Below are 17,364 nucleotides of genomic sequence, written 5' to 3'. Positions count from 1 at the left end.
CGTTTTGATCTGTAGCCCCCCCGCTGGACTGGACCCCCCGAAAGGAGGGTAGGGCAGACACAGTTTTCTGTGAATATCTCGAAAACCGTAGGGTTTAGGAGGACCATTTTTTTTTATGTTGATCTCAAGGGGCCATGTCAACCCATTCCATAACCACTCATTTCATGTATAGCGCCACCTAGTTAAACACAAAAAAGTAAAAATGAGGTGTTGTAATCACAGGGATCTGTGACCTAACATAGTCAAAACTGCACGAAATTGGAAGTGTAGGATCATTATGACACCCTCTGTATGCACGCCAAATTTTGTGGAATTCCGTTCATGGGGGGCCACACAATAAATTCATTTATGTTACTATACACCAACTGGCCTGTAGGTGGCCGGAGACAGTTTTCTGTGAATATCTCGAGAACCATAGGGCCTAGGAGGTCCACCTTTTTTATGTATGTTGGTCTTAAGGGGTCATGTCAACCCATCCCATTACCACTTATTTAATGTATAGCGCCACCTAGTTAAAAATTAAAAAGCAAAAAATTAGGTGTTTTCATCACAATATCTCTGGCTGACAAGGTCAAAACTGCACGAAATTAAAAGTGTATGATCATTATGACACCCTCCGAATGCATGCCAAGTTTTGTGTACTTTCGTTCATGGGGGGCCTTACAATAAAATAATTTATGTGTTCATTTAGTGACGTACACCAACAAGGATTCCCGGGACACTGAAAGACCGGGGTACACAAAACTTGGTGGGCATGTACCCCCACATGGATAGCATGGAACCGTCATTTTTCGTTTTGATCTGTAGCCCCCCCACTGGACTGGACCCCCCGAAAGGAGGGTAGGGCAGACACAGTTCTCTGTGAATATCTTGAGAACTGTAGGGCCTAGGATGACCATTTTTTTCCATATGTTTGCCTCCAGGGGTCATGTTAACTAGAGATGTCCGATAATATCGGCCCACCGATATTATCGGCCCGATATTAGCATAAAAATGTAATATCTGTTAATATCGTTATCGGATTTTTTTTGCCTTAAAACCGATAAAATAATGCTTGCGTTCCTGAAGCGTTTACCGGTGCACAGATGATGACCTCATCAAGCTGTGTCTTGAAGCATACAAACAAGCGTGGATGGCTGCAGTAACAAACTTGCTCGCTCTGTTTCAACATTATGTCTGTGGTTTGGAATTGGCCATGGCTGTCGTAGCCCCTTGAGTTGGCCGTGACGCCCCTTTGAAAATCAGAGGTTTACAGGCCACGGTGGCCTTGGTGCCCCCTTCTTTAAATATTCTGCTTTGCGTCCTACTAATAGCGATATATATCTAGCATATGGCCAAATTACGCAGTGGAGAAAGTGACAGCGCAAGAAAGTGCGTCCAAATTAACCCATTCTTCTCAGTTGAACTACTCGCGAAGTAGCCTACTCATCACACAGACATCACAAGTATCACATGAAAGAGCTTTTTTTCAGCTTTTAAACGATGTTAGCCGCTAATTGCTGTGGTGAACGGTTCGCGAGAAAAGTAAATAATATCATTCAATCATAAATTCTACTGAAGGTTTTGCGTCCATCTCCCTACCCATTCATCTCGGTGGAATACTTCAGAACCCTTCGTTTAACATATGACAAACCATATATCAGAATAAACAGCAGACCTTACCGAACAGAAAGGTGTAAATCAGTCCCCTGTACAGTTAGCCGTTCCAGACTAATCCCGTTTTGAATTTGCAGTAAATTTCAACATACATGGATGTCTCCAAATTTGGGATTTAAGTTTTACATTTAAATTGTTCCACATTATTTCATAACGGGCCAAATACAAAACAAATATTACAAATGTCGCCTAGATATCGGTAAATCAGAGGACAGCTGACTGTAAGAGTTTGTGAAAGTAGCCTTAATGATCACAAAATGCTAAGCATGCATCTAGGCTATTTGAGTTTCTTAAAGCTGAGCTGTGCTTAAATTGTTCAATACATGATTTCATAACAGGCCAAATATAAAATAAATGTTAAATATAGTCTAGATATCTGAAAATATTAGATGATCAGATGATTTAAAGTTATATGTAATATGTCATGTTTTATGTTTTTGTATACAGTGATGCAGGTCTACTGCAGTTAATACAACTTTGATCATTTTTATAGCCTACTACTGTATAGTTAACTTTGGCCTTGGTGCCCTGACATGTGGCCTTTGTGCCCCCCACCAAATATGCCCAACTGAAGGCCAAGTGTCCTTGCCCCTAAAATGGTGAAATTCCAAGCCTGATTGTGGGTATGGCCCGTTATGTACTTCACCTCAAGCCTGAAGTATTTTTTGTAGCTCAAACAAATGTTTTCAAAATTGTGCAGTATAGTTGCTTGCCACATTGTAATTGACTCATATTTGTGCATTCATTCAATTAAGGTGATTGAGTTTTAGTTAAAGAAACAGTTCATGAAGCATCCTACAAATGCAGGCTCATTTAACACAGAAAAAGGGTAGCCTGTCATACACTATGCCTGTAGTTGGCTTTACATTCTGCTATGTTGCACATACTTGTTCAGGTACAATGTTTTATCATTTGTGAAGAAGTTTAAATTTGCCCTATTTGTTGTGGGCATTGTCAAGATTATCTCAGGGAGAGTGTAATCCAAACTGTTGTTTGAGACAATTAAAAAATAAAAAATAAACATGGCCCTTTTCCCCTAAATTAAGTTGAAGTATTTTTCTTATTTTGCACAGACAATGTTAACATTTGGAAAGCCTTGTTGCATTCAAGAATGCATCCAGTGGGGCATCACAATAACATTAAGCATGTTGTGTTAATTCCACAACAGGAGATATGTGATGTTACCTAAATTAGTTTTGAGGAAAAATAACCCACATATCGACATCGGTATCGGCTGATATCGGAATCGAAATTTGAGAGTTGGACAATATCGGCATATCGGATATCGGCAAAAAAGCCAATATCGGACATCCCTAATGTTAACCCATTTCATGTGCACACATGTGCACAAACAGATACACACACACACACACACATACATTCACAGTAATCATACGTATGACACATACTCACACGGTAGACATATGTACGCTTGCATGCACAGGCACATACGCAGGCACACATACAAGCACGCACACACACACACACACACACACACACACACACACACACACTCACACACACACCCACACACATAACATAAACATAACACAAACAATCAAGAATTTCTCAGAATTATGAACAGGCAAGATGGAGGTGGGGTTGTATAAAATTCATTTTACATGTGAAATCTATGAACTAATCATGTTTTGGTACTTGTTGTCTAGCAGATACCAAGAATTGAGTGTGGATAATGCAATTTAGTGAGACAGTTAGAATCATATAGGCCTTTCAGTGTGATTTCTTTTTGTGGAAAAAATGTGCTGGACTGGGCGGCGGTCATACTTTGTTTGCCGCTCTGCAGTACATCTAGTTTTTTGTTTTTTGTAACACGCTCTGGAAATTCAAAATTTCGTCGCCGTTTTTTAAAAAAAAAAAAAACATAGTCCAGTATTTCTTTCGAAATTGAAATGAAGTTGTATGGACTGGACTATGTTTTTTTAATTTTTTTTAAACGGCAACGAAATTGTGAATTTCCAGAGCGTGTTACAACACACTCAGCAATAAGACTCCTACAGCAAAGATGGCAACCTTTCCGGAAAGGTACTGGCTTGATTAAATTCATTCTGGACTCTCTATTCGACCACTTAAAGACCTCGGGATACTTCGGTTTGGCTTTACGGACCCTCTACTCACTACCACGTAAGTGTTATGTTGTTTGGAACTGTAGAAGAGGTATAAAAATAGCGCTTTGTAGCGGCGCAATTGAAATGCCCCGCTGACTTCCAGGCTACGAGTTGTGACTGAAAACGGTACCATCAAACTTTCTTAAAACACATCCGAATGACATGATTTTGATGTCAACTCAACGTATGTACACCCAATCATCCATAAATCGATCTAAAGTGCATTTTACTCCGGATAATTCCTTTAATGTGGTTGAACGGAGCAAGATTCCCGTTCCAGGAGCTGGGAGAGAGAAAAGGGACCATTGAGAACGCAGCATTATGATGGCACTATGTTAAAGCCATGAAGGTTCCACCATTCTTTTATAATGGTATATTTTCACACATTTATGACAAATATTTCAATGAAAATGTTTTCAGAAATAAAAAAAACATTGCAGAAATGTCCTTTTGAAGACCTACACAAACGTGTTTGAACGTTTTTTGAAGTGTGTATCTTTAATTGTTTATTGTTGTGTATCTTTAATTGTTGGAGCTGAAATATACAAACAAATTGATTGGAATTAGAAAAAATAAGTTCTTTAGGAAGAGCCGTACAGTGCATTTTCATGCACTGAAATAATTGCAATGTAGATGTTATCACTGTAAAATTAAATCTGTAAGTATTTGTCATTGTATTATTGTAAGATCATGGATGATTCATTTCAAATGGGAAAGAGAGCTCAGTATAAAATAATATTTTTCACATATCTCTGTTTCTCTAGGTCACTGAGTACTGTTGATTAAAACAAAATAAAAACATCAAAATAACCATTGGTATTACTTTACACACGTTGCTAGTTTACTGAGTTAGAGGTTCCAGGAAGCTACACTGCTACACTCTGGAGGCCAACTCCAGAGTGTAGCAGCATGTTCATGCTCCCAGAGTGTAGCGCTGTAGCTGCCTGGCTGCTTTAGCTGTTGGCTGTAGCAACTCAAATCAGGTAAAACCAATTGTTTTATGTAAAAAAATGGCAGAATACCCCTTTAAGAGATATTTGCATTTAGAATTTGGTAAACTGTCTTGTGTTGGGTGGTGTTGGTGACCAAGCTCTAGTCAATGCATTGGGTGGAGTGGTGTTGGGGTTCAGGCTTTGGTAAACTGCATCAAGTTGGGTGGTGTTGGGGTTCAAACTCTGGTAAACTGCATCAAGTTGTGTGGTGTTGAGGTTCAGGTTCTGGTAGACTGCATCAGGTTGAGTGGTATTGGGGTTCAGGCTCTGGTAGTCTGCATCAGGTTGGGTGGTGTTGGAGTTCAGGCTCTGGTAAACTGCATCAGGTTGGGTGGTGTTGGGGTTCAGGCTCTGGTTAACTGCATCAGGTTGGGTGGTGTTGGGGTTCAGGCTCTGGTAAACTGCATCAGGTTGAGTGGTATTGGGGTTCAGGCTCTGGTAGTCTGCATCAGGTTGGGTGGTGTTGGAGTTCAGGCTCTGGTAAACTGCATCAGGTTGGGTGGTGTTGGGGTTCAGGCTCTGGTTAACTGCATCAGGTTGGTTGGTGGTGGGGTTCAGGCTCTGGTAAACTGCATCAGGTTGGGTGGTGGTGGGGTTCAGGCTCTGGTAAACTGCATCAGGTTGAGTGGTGTTGGGGTTCAGGCTCTGGTAAAATGCATCAGGTTGGGTGGTGCTGGGGTTCATGCTCTGGTAAACATATGATAAATAATTTAATAGCATACACATGACCAAATAATTTATGATTCAAACAAACCACATATGAATGTTGTTACTGAATAATAATAATAAACAGTCCCTTTATCACATTTCTCACCCGTTCTTGCCTTGTACGTGTAGCTTCTTTCTTCCAAGTCTTGCTGCAACAAAACAGCACAGACATTGTCCACAGTCTACATTTATTTTTCAAGATTACTGACTGTTACCAATCACTATTCACTGTTACCAATCACTATTCACTGTTACCAATCACTATTCACTGTTACCAATCACTCTTTACTGTTACCAACAGGGGTGTAGTGGGCGTTGGACGCGGGGGAACACCGTTCCCCCACTTCTTGGGGCAAAAATATACAGACATTGTCCACAGACTACATTTATTTTTCAAGATTACTAACTATTACAGTACTAATCACACACACACACACACACACACACACATTATATTATCCACACCATACACACACACACTACATACCTTTTTGACTACTATTAATTTATTCCTTAAAGGTGTTCTAAGTGATGTTACGCAGTTTCTAAGCTAAAACATTTTTTGTCACATACAGCAAACATGACCTCACCATCCGCTAGCTGCCTGTGCCCTGAATGCAGTCTCTGTGGACAGCCAGCTCCAAAAACGGCAACAAAAACAACTTGGTCAAACCTGGACCATAAAAACATAACAAGCTGTTCCAGCGAATCACTGACAAGATGTGCGCTTAGGAGAGTTTCAATTGCATGGAAGGAAGAGGAAGGAGTAGTAAACTAGCTCTCTGTATTGTTTGAATGTCAACAGAAGTGACATTACCCAACAGCTTTGAACATCTTTGAAGTTGAGCTGTCGCTTGAGCACAGGTCATTTTATTACTTATGATTCCCTTAATGAGTATATGACAATGAAATACTTGAACTTCAACATCAGTTACAGCCCCTTTAATTGTGTAAGAAAGTACACTAACATTTGGTGTGATATTATACGAACATTATTAGACTGTATTTTAATCACATCCACTCACCTCATGAAGAACACCAAGCAAAAAAGTCCCATAGCTCCACAGACGGAAACTATTGTCACAGCTGCGGAGACAAGGCTCTGTTCACCTGAAGGAATTAATGAGACAAAAATGAAATGAAAAGGGGAGTCCCTGTTACCTCATCACAGAAGAGACATGGAGATGCACTGATACCTGATCCACTGATGCCTTCAACTGTGATGGACACAGCAGTAGAGTTCTCAGCTCCATATGTGTTCCTGGCCTCACAGTAGTACTGTCCTCCATCCTCAGATCTGATGTTAGTGATGCTGTACTGCTGTCCTGATCCTACTGGAGTGGACACATTCACCTTAAACCAGGTGTAGCTCTCCACTGGTGGGTTGGCATCACTGCTGCAGGTCAGAGTCACACAATTTTCCTTGTCTTTTGCACCAACAAGGAAAACTGTTGTATTCTTTGGGGAATATGCAAGAAACAAAATATGCATAATGTGTTTACAAGACATTTGCAAGTAATAGTAGGCTACTCATCATCACACACACACACACACACACACACACACACGCTTTAAGACACACACGCTGTTACGTTCACTACGTCACGGGTGATCAGTAGCAATTTAATGCAGGTGAATAAGTGGGAGGTTCACTTACCTGATTGAAGCACGGGCCAGTCAAGAGTTGAAGCGTGGACTAGTAAAATCCTATAGTGACGTTTTAAAATCCAGTAATGAATGAGCACGGGTTATAAGCGGGAGCGAGCACTAGTTTTGGCATGTTGTCTCGTCAGGAGAGATGCGCCACCTGCTGGTCAGAGTTACAGATGTACCTTCCAGTATGTCGCCAGGGGGACTGATGGACAATGAAGGTTTCTCTGGGGCTTCTGTGAGAGTAACCATTGCATATGTATTTACACTTTTGAAGAGGTATTTATTGAGACTATATTTCCCCTACAACATGCCAGACTGATAAACATCTAAACGCATGAATCTTAAACAGGCATGATGCGATTTTGTTTCTCTTTACCTTTAACATGCCGGTCAACCCCTGGCGTTCCAATCCACTGGCCATCATCAGCATGTGTAATCCTGCAGTAATACTTACCAGAATCAAATGTGGTCAACACACTTATATGTAGGTTACATGTAGGTTACATGTAGGTTATATGTAGGTTACATGTTTTAGTTCCAGGCTGGCAGTTTACGTTGGTTCTGTCTCTGTAGTTTGGGTCGTCTGTAAGATCGGGAAGATCACCAGACTGTTTTGTCCAGTAAGCTTTTTTAAAGATCAGATTACTGGGGTAAGAGCAGGACATGTTCACGGAAGACCCCACAAAACCACAGACATGCTCAGACAGGTATCTTCACCAGATACATCTAAATAAGATAACAGACACCGGACACACCCCCACACAGAGAGAGAGAGAGAGAGAGAGAGAGAGAGAGAGAGAAAGAGAGAGAGAGAAAAAAAAAGAATGAATAACCCCCAATCCTCCCACTAGGGTTGCCACATTTGATTTGTGAAAATCCGGGACAATCATGGCCGACCCCCCCCCCCAAAAAAAAAGATTAATGTTAAATGCCTTAATTATACTAGGCCTATTACTGGTTTTAAATAATAATTTACTAACGGTTCTTATAATGCCCTTTCACCAGCTCTTTTAAGATATCAGGCTATAAAACATTAACAATACTATGCATAATATTAAGTTAGTTACCCCTTTTCACCCTGTCGGCGTTGTGTAGGCCTACTGTGTATCTCTTTTTTCCGCCGCTGGCCATGACTTTGATTGTAGGCCTATATCCTCCTCCGTCTCGCACCCCATTTTATCAAACCAAATCGAACCGAAATTTCTTCTTTTTTTTACTAAGCTACCCCATATAGATAGATCTATAAGGCTCTGGGGTACCCTCTCCAATCTGTTGCCTAACCGCACGCACTCACTCTCTTGGACATGCTTGCTGCGCGCGGCTGGTAGTTGTAGGTGATGGATAAGGTAAACTTTCGTTTCGCAGGTCTGCATTACAACCAATCAAATAAGCGCATGCCTGCCTCCGACAGCAGGATACAATCAAGATAACTTAAGTAAAATAGTAGGATTGCAGGAGCGGAATGTAGGTTTTATTGAAAGTGAAACTAGGGAATACTTAAAAAAAATAGAAGTGCCTTTGCACCAAAAAACGGGACATTTGGTGTCCCGGGAAAGATTATCAATTTTCCGGGACAAACATTAAAAAAAGAGAACAATCCCGGGAAAACCAGAACGTGTGGTAACTCTACCTCCCACTCATACAACATATTTCAAATAAGTCTAAGTTGCTTTAAACTCTAATAAACAAGAAAAGACAAATATTTGATTCACCTTGAACGGTCAACAGAATCATCAAAGTAAGGGAGGCCACACCCCTCATCCTTAGACACATAACCCTGTTTAGACATTACAACTGTTATACACTTGTAGAAACACAGAGATGTGTTATCTCATGAATTAGTCCACAGTTAGAAGTGCATATTTTCTAATGAGACTATAGATCAACATACTTTTAACACTAATACATTTTCAGTTCTTCTTACCTTGCTGTTATTCTTGAAGAGCAGTGGTATCATGACAACAAGTGAAGCTGTCTGAACAGGAACCAAACTTGTCACCGTGACAACAGACAAAACAGGCAGGAAATGTTTTTTTTTTTAATTAGTTTTTCATGCTTCTATATTTGACACTTTGTGATGCCATCTGGGGAAATCCGTCAGATGTTGCACAGTTACCAGGAAAGAGTAAAAATAAGTTCACTGTGAATATTTTGCTGAAATTTGGTTTACATTAAATTTGTATTCTATAATATCTTGTCTGTTATGCCAGATCCCATCACATTTGTCCTTGTACATTTACACTTATATGGCAGGACATGTGTCAGTCTCACGGGCAGCCGCGGCCTACTGGCTAGGGCTTTGTACTGTACTTGTAACCGTAGGGTTGCTGGTTCAAACCCCGACCAGTAGGCACGGCTGAAGTGCCCTTGAGCAAGCCACCTAATCCCCTCACTGCTCCCCGAGCGCCGCTGTAGCAGGCAGCTCACTGCGTCGGGATTAGTGTGTGCTTTACCTCACTGTGTGCTTAGTGTGTTTCACTAATTCACGGATTGGGATAAATGCAGAGACCAAATTTCCCTCACGGGATCAAAAGAGTATATATACTTATACTATACTTAGGAAAGTGGTTTGGTCTCAAGCGGGCCTTTTGCCTAGATTCAGATCGGACGGTGAAGAGTAACAGGGACCCGTGGGAGAGAGAGATGGGATTTGCAAATGACCGCAGGTCCGGTCGAACCAGAGCACATGGACCGGAATGAGAGAGTGGAATCCATACTGAAGTCAAGTACAAGTCTCTCAAGTACAAGTCTCTCTCCAGATTTAATTCAGACCCATCCTCATTTCCTGAGCCCACTCCCATTTCTCTCTCCCACTTTAAAGGCAAAAGTGTCCAGCATCATTTTTGAAACGTTGATTATATTTCCATCCACAAAGAAGTTTTATTTTCAATAAAAATGAGAGGTATGTCATTCATAACATAACATTCATAACATGTCAAAACACATCTATAAACACTTCACATTGATGAAAAGAACATTTTACAAATAGCAAGTGTATTGGAATTTATTTGCAAAAAGCTGCACCAAATGGCAAATCTGAGCAATGCAACCAATACATGTTATGTCTACTCACTATAGTAAAAATTGTTATTGTATAACTGCATTACATATTTATATGTCACACTGAATGGTTACTTGGGAAACTCTGAATAGTGCCAAAATCCCCCCCAGAGGTAAACATATGTATTACATATTATATTGTATAGCATGTATTATAGCTGCAATTTGGTTTATGTAAGAAAGATTTTTTTTATTTGATGTGTAACACTTACATTCTGTCTATCAGTTAATGTAATGGAGTGTGTTTATGGCTTCCATTTGGTCTGTTGGTTACATGGCCCATGATAATGTATCATCAGGAGCCACATCCCTGGTGTATATAGCCTATAGGCCAAAGTTCCTGGGTGGTCCACAATCTAAACAAGGCTATTTGTGTCATTTTTCTTGCCATCATCTAATGTCATCTAATGCTTCAAGTCTGAAGGGTATCACACTGTTTTAAGATAAAAACCCACAAAACACAGCAGCACTGCTTAGAAATGTGTGATAGATGGTACAGAGCTCCATCTAGTGGATCCATATGAAGATTCATCTGAACAATGACCAGGAGGTGTGTCATGTGTAGATTATGGTGAAGGAATGCAGTATCGAGGTGGAACACTGCAATACTCATGCACACCAGAAGGGGCATATAGAACAGTCAGATGGAACACTGCAATACTCATGCACACCAGAAGGGGCATATAGAACAGTCAGATGGAACACTGCAATACTCATGCACACCAGAAGGGGCATATAGAACAGTCAGATGGAACACTGCAATACTCATGCACACCAGAAGGGGCATATAGAACAGTCAGATGGAACACTGCAATACTCATGCACACCAGAAGGGGCATATAGAACAGTCAGATGGAAAGGCTCATTCCACAGACTTGGCCGAGAACATCAAGCAATTGACCTGTCACATTATTATTCAACTATTTTGCTGGTTTCTTGATGTCTTTACACTAATCTCATGCAAGTAAAATGAAGAAGGTAAACAATTACACTGACTGAACAGGGAAGTTGATATCTTAATAAACAGTGTACTCTTTATTGACAAACAAATGATGTGGCTATATGTTGAAAACATTATTTTTAAACAACAATGATTCACTAACCTGACTTGCCATATGAATTTCGTTCCGTTTAGCTCCGTCTAGCTTCACTCACATCCATCTGTGACCTCTTCCTTTGAGAGTGATTTCTGCACCCGATTTTATCGTACAGCCAATCAGGACGCAGGGCGGGAGTTTCATAGATGTGACATAGCGTAGAAGCAACTGTGAGACTGTTATCAGCGTCACGGGTTGGCTTCGATGTGAGTGGTTGAAGTAGCACGTCAATAGATGACGGACAAGTGGCTTATTCAATCATATGCAAGCATTTTTTGATTAGGCCCAGCCTTCTGAAGCAACACTTCAGTGGATTGGTCCCAGATGGATGAGTGGAGCTAGGCAGAACGAAATTAATCTGGCGAGAGTCAGGTTAAAGATTCACAGCTAGATTTTCTTTTTAATGTTTTTTCTTGTCCTGTGCCATTCTCAACAATAACCTTTTTTGCGGTTGATGATTCACAACTGTATGCTAGCTATAGTCTTACAGCAATATTTTCCAGAAAATGAATCAGATGGATCCCTGTCTTTTCAGAACACAATTATTTTCATTTATTTTCAAAAGTTTAAAACATTGGATTGCATTGTAAGTTCAAGTTACAATTCATACCAGCACAATACATGAAAACACTAGTGGCTAGATGAAAAATTACCAACTCTCAAAGAGTTCCTATAAAGAGGAGTCTTATACAACCTAAAGCAGAAAACAATGACTATAAACGGCAATAAGATAATGACTAGACTAACTGACTATTTGTTTGTGTTTTAATTTCTGTAGGAAGGTGTGTGACATTGGGTTTGTCATGTATTCTCTCTCTCTCTCTCTCTCTCTCTCCCTCTGTGTGTGTGTATGTGTGTGTGTGCGTGTGCATGTGTTTGTCTGTTTTGAAAGTGTACTTATTCATTACAAAGGCCTGCAGTCTGACAGTAATGAATCATCTAAGCATTTTGGTAGATCTCCTCCTCCTCGTTGTCAGGCTTGGGATTCTGCCCATCTGCATTTGGCTCATTGACGTTCACATAATCATCTTCATCCTACAAAAACAGACACAAATTTCCACTATAACATTTACAAAAAGAAAAACATTCTGTGTATGGGCAGTAACTACTCACATCCATCTTTTCGGCTGATTCCATAGACTTCATGGATTTCTTACAAAAGTGGCTGAAATAAAAACAATGAAAATATGAAATAATCATGTATAGAAAAGTCATCCCAAATGTGGGATTTGTTTGTCCTTTTTTATTGTAATGCATAGATAAGTATTAATAGTTGTAGCTGTCGCTGAGAACACATGTCTTTTTCTTTCTTAAACTTTTTAAAATACTTGTTTGTTATGTTATTTGTTTTTACAATAATGTAATGTAAATATTAATAATAATTAGTCTATGTGAGTTTTGTTTACAAGGGTTGCAAAATAGTGGCACCTACAGGTCAAACTAGTTAGCTGCATTTCACTCAAGTTACTGTGGTCACATGATCAGCCTAACTAATAGCAGTGCAAAATGAGCATGCAGTCCTTTTGGAGCTACGCTGCACAAGGAGTTACGTGTGCTAGAGAAAGAGGGAAAGATTAAGCAGTTTATCATAACAGCAACTCCTACATTTCTGGTCAGAAGGTGCACACGGTATGTTTGTTTGTGATGTTGTTTCATGTGTGTATTGTAATATAATAGTGCAATGTTTTCTAAGGCCATTAATACTAGTTTAATATGTGAGCTAGATGAATGTTTACTCATGAACTCTTAAGAACATGCTTATGTACAATATGCTCATGTGAGAATGTATTATGTATTTTATTTCAGTTTTTCACTGTGTTTGACGGTGTTTGACGGTGATTGAATGAGCTTAAGTTGTGAAGAAATGCAATAAAAGAAACAACAAACATCAGAAGCGTACGTTTTAATCTGACCAGAAGAATAAGTTTGGGAGCAGCTACAATAGTGAATAAATGATTTCCACCTTATCTGGTAGATGACACAGATGAAGCCAACAGTTCCACACATGGCAGCCGCTCCAAACACAAAAAACAAGATGGCGGTGTGTTCTCCTGTGAGGAAAAAAGGCTTTAAAGACGAACCTCCCAGTGACTAGAAATACTTTTTACTTACAACTAACCTGATTACACAGGGGGTAATGAGAGACAAGAGACAAACACACACACACACACACACACACACACACACAAGAGAGAGAGAGAGAGAGAGAGACACGCGCAAACACACACACCCAAATATTGCATACTGTACCTTCAGCATTGATGGATAGAGAAGTCGAATTATTGGCTCCCATTGTATTCCTGGCCTCACAGTAGTACTGTCCTCCATCCTCAGAGCTGATGTTAGTGATGCTGTACTGCTGTCCTGATCCTACTGGAGTGGACTCATTCACCTTAAACCAGGTGTAGCTCTGCGCTGGTGGGTTGGCATCACTGCTGCAGGTCAAAGTCACTGAAGTGCTGGGGAGTATTCTTCCAGAGGGCCTCACAAACACTAAGACGTCCATTGGTGGATCTACCCAGACAATCGGAGACACAAAAAGAGTTGGGCTCTAACTTGAAACCACAATGTGCACCGCAGACAGGTCTCAGTGCTGTGACAACCCCACAGAGAGAACAGGAGCCAATGCCAATACTGGCTTATTGACTGACAATAGCTAAGAGCATTATTATTTGGGTTATTAGTTAAGTGATTAGTGTTTAGTTGGCTTCTTTAGAAGTTTAATGAAAATGTTGTGCCTTTGAAGGTGAACATCCAAGCTTTGTGCTCATCCACCCATGTTTGCATGTTGGATGGCATGAATGGTGTTTATTATAGCAAAACTATTCTGTCTAGTGATTTAATTCGATTTATTTTGTGTGTGACTGGCTTAGCACATTACTTGCTGTTGCAGCACATCATACAGGGACGGCAGTGGCTCAGGAGGCAGAGGAGTCATCAAGCAACTGGGAGGTTGCTGGTTTGAGCCCAACACCTCCTGACCCTGTTGAAGTGTGCTTGAGCAAGACACTTAACCCCAGTGCTCCCGATGAGCAGGGGGGCGCCTTGCATGGCAGCCTCCGCCATCGGTGCGCATGTGTGTGTGTGTACAGTATGTGTGTGTGTGTGTGTGTGTGTGCATGTGTGTGTGGGTGTGTGTGTGTGTTTGTGTGCGTGTGTGTGTGTGTGTGTGTGTGTGTGTGTGTGTGTGTGTGTGTGCGCGTGTGTGTGAGTGAGGCATGACAGCCTCCACTATCGGGGTGTGTGTGTGTGTGTGTGTGTGTGTGTGTGTGGCATGACAGCCTTCTCTATTGGTGTGTGTGTGTGCTTGTCTGCCAGCATTTTGGTACTCACACATGACTGTGATCCTGAGGGGGCGAGATGGGAGACCCTCGTGGCCTCTAACAGCACAGGTGTAACTGCCCTCATCCTCTCTGCTGACTGGGTGGAGCTGCAGCTGGTTGCGGTTGCTGTGCTCCTCCACTAGAGGGCGCCCATCCTTCTTCCAGATGTAGGTGCCGGTGACAGAACAAGAGGATTTGCAGGTGAGAGTTACGGATTCCCCCACTCCTAGTCCCTCTGGTCCATCTACCTGCAGGTCTACATGGCATAAATCACAGACATGGTAGAGAGATAGATAGAGAAATAGAGAGATAGATAGATAGATAGAGATACAGACATAGTGAGATACATACAGACAGATAGTCATTAGCCAACCTGTACATATGTCTGTACATATGTCTGAGGCATTTAGCTTTACGCTAGCTCTTGGGTACATTACTAGGACCTACTAGTGCTAATAGTTTGTTTTCATAAAATCAATCAGCTAGACGTTTCTAACCAAATTGTGAGAGACAAGTCTCCAAGGATCATATATTAGATTACCTGTCACAGACAATTCAACTCCCGGATTACCCAGCCATCTCTGTGCCTCTTCACCGGTGGTGATCCTGCAGTAGTAACCAACTGCGTCTCCAGTGGTCAGATTGGACAGGCTCAGGGTACACCTGTCACTGCTGCAATCCACCTGAACTCTCCCTTGATAGCGTGGTTCCTCGGAAAGATCAGGAGGTGGTTTTGTGACAGTTGTTGTTGTTGTCCAGTAAGCTTTCTTGAACGTTAAACCACTTGGGTATGTGTAAGAACAGGTCACGTTGACAGTAGACCCTATTAAGCCACATATGTGTGTGGCCGAGTAGTTCACATCCCATTTGGAGGCTTCCACACCTGAAGCACAGACAACGTTGCATTAGGCACCCGCTTCAATTGGTCATGTGAAGACGAAAGCAGGTATGGAGGAAATGATCATATGTCAAGCATGCGTAATAGCAAATAGCATATGTGTTATTTTGAACGTGTGAGCATTCAGCGGAAAGACTTCCTTTGTCTCCCTCGCATATAACATGAATGAACTGACTGATTACTTTGAATTATTAGTGATGAGAGAATACAAGCTAGTTATTGTCTCCTGAGAGGCTGTGCACTGTGTATTAATGGTCACAACTTGTTTCACAATCGAGGAAGTAAAATAAATGCCAAATTGTACTTCGGTTTCATACAGACATTTAAAAGCTGTGATAACCTGTGCTCACCAAGTCACATAAACTCACTTTGTCGTTAGCAGTGGTATAAGAAATCCACTCGTTACCTTGTGTTAATAATGAGAAGACTGCAAGTAGAGATAGCATCGTTGTCATCTTCACAGATAAGTACTGTTGGGTGTCACAGGAAGAGAAAAGAAAAGCAAATGCACAAAGAGCTTTAATGTTGCATTATCATAAACCTTAAAATGACACTTTTTTTTCTATGAGCTGTATAGTGCCAGTGGCAATAACAGAATAATTCTGTTCAAAACTCACCGTTTCAAAAGTTGTTCAAGTCAGAATGAAGTCGCTCGATGACCTACGGCCACAACTATTGCTCTGTACTGTCCTGTTCACAAAGACGGACCACTAGTGCCACAACGAGCTGTTAGTGAGCTTGTGGTTAACGCTGCATTAATATCTACACTGGTGGCCTTCACTGTACGTCCTCCGAGTCCTCCTCTTTAGTAATTATTACATCCTCTCCTTTTTTATTTATGCATCAACTTATAATTACTTTCATACATCATGGGCATGGAGTCATATGTAGTCACTTATCTATTCTCTATGCACAAGTGTTGTTCACAATAATCAATGCAATTTCTAGTATCAGATACGACCCCCTTCCCCCACTCCACCCCACCCCCATTAAAGTGCCTTAATGCAGCTTTATTTCTCTGCAAAGATGCAACTTCCTGTATGGACTCTTCACAATACACAGAGGACGACCGAGCAGCCTTTATTTTAACACCTCCTTTGTGTATGTGTTGTTGACATGCATATCCAGGATGTGAGCATCTTTAAAATAGATACTTGTGCAGCACTCAAGCACATCATCAGTAATGAGAACTGCCTGCCAGTCAGTGTCAGAGAATACTGAAACTTTACTGATCTGTTTTACTGTGTACATTTGGAGCTCATAGACTTGCCCCCAGAGTGTATAACGCTGTAGATTCCTGGATGTGTTAGCTGCTAGCTATAGCAACTCGAGTTTTTTTTTTTGTTTTTTTGTACTGACAGTACTCAGTGACCTCGAGAAACGGAGATCTATGTGAAACCTTTACAGATTTCTCCTTTAAGGCTGGGAGATGTTTGTGCTCTCTGAATGAGTGTCACTGGTTGCACTGTTAAAGTCTGGCCACCAGGGAAACTATGTTTGATGTCTCAGGGGCTCCCTCTATAGGACCACTATTTTCTGGTCATGTCTCTGGTTGCTATGTGACACTTTGGTCACCAGGGGAAGCTTTTATGGTAGCACTGAGCACAACACAGCTGGCAAATCTGTGGAGTCTCATGAATGGGCCCCAGAAAAGCACCATATGAGCACAACATCATCTCCAGGAAGGTCTGCATGACCCATAGTTCTGTCAGGGTTTGCATGTGGACTGCTACCATGGCAGAGGTGAAGGATTGCATCTGTTTTCAAATGTGCTACAGAATTTTCCATGACTGCTACTTTGATGTAGTCAGCAAAGAGTCAACAAACAAACAAACAAACACACAAACAACA

General features: G+C 41.1%; 1 protein-coding gene and 1 long non-coding RNA gene across 2 annotated transcripts in view; both read right to left on the bottom strand.

Annotated features, from left to right (window-relative positions):
* LOC143099221 (uncharacterized) overlaps positions 1–6,889 on the bottom strand; it is a 36,146-nt gene extending 29,257 nt beyond the window's left edge. The window contains exon 1 of the long non-coding RNA XR_012981435.1: positions 6,679–6,889. This is a non-coding gene — a long non-coding RNA (uncharacterized LOC143099221). The remainder of the gene's footprint in view (positions 1–6,678) is intronic.
* Positions 4,826–5,627, bottom strand: LOC143099126 (uncharacterized). Its single transcript, XM_076262208.1, has 2 exons — positions 5,589–5,627; positions 4,826–5,461 (listed from the first exon to the last, which is right to left on the bottom strand). The coding sequence occupies exon 2, from the start codon at positions 5,456–5,458 to the stop codon at positions 4,826–4,828; it is 633 nt and encodes a 210-aa protein (XP_076118323.1). The 5' UTR covers positions 5,459–5,461; positions 5,589–5,627.
* Positions 6,890–17,364: the final 10,475 nt, after the last annotated feature.

This window comes from Alosa pseudoharengus, unplaced genomic scaffold, assembly GCF_046254945.1.
Source record: "Alosa pseudoharengus isolate Yale_2024_CS ecotype anadromous, Long Island Sound unplaced genomic scaffold, YU_APseudo_1.1 YU_APseudo_1.1_scf_25, whole genome shotgun sequence".
In the NCBI taxonomy this organism is placed as follows: Eukaryota; Metazoa; Chordata; class Actinopteri; order Clupeiformes; family Clupeidae; genus Alosa; species Alosa pseudoharengus.
The sequence above is the reverse complement of the archived record's forward strand: the minus strand, read 5'-3'. Positions and strand labels throughout refer to the sequence as shown.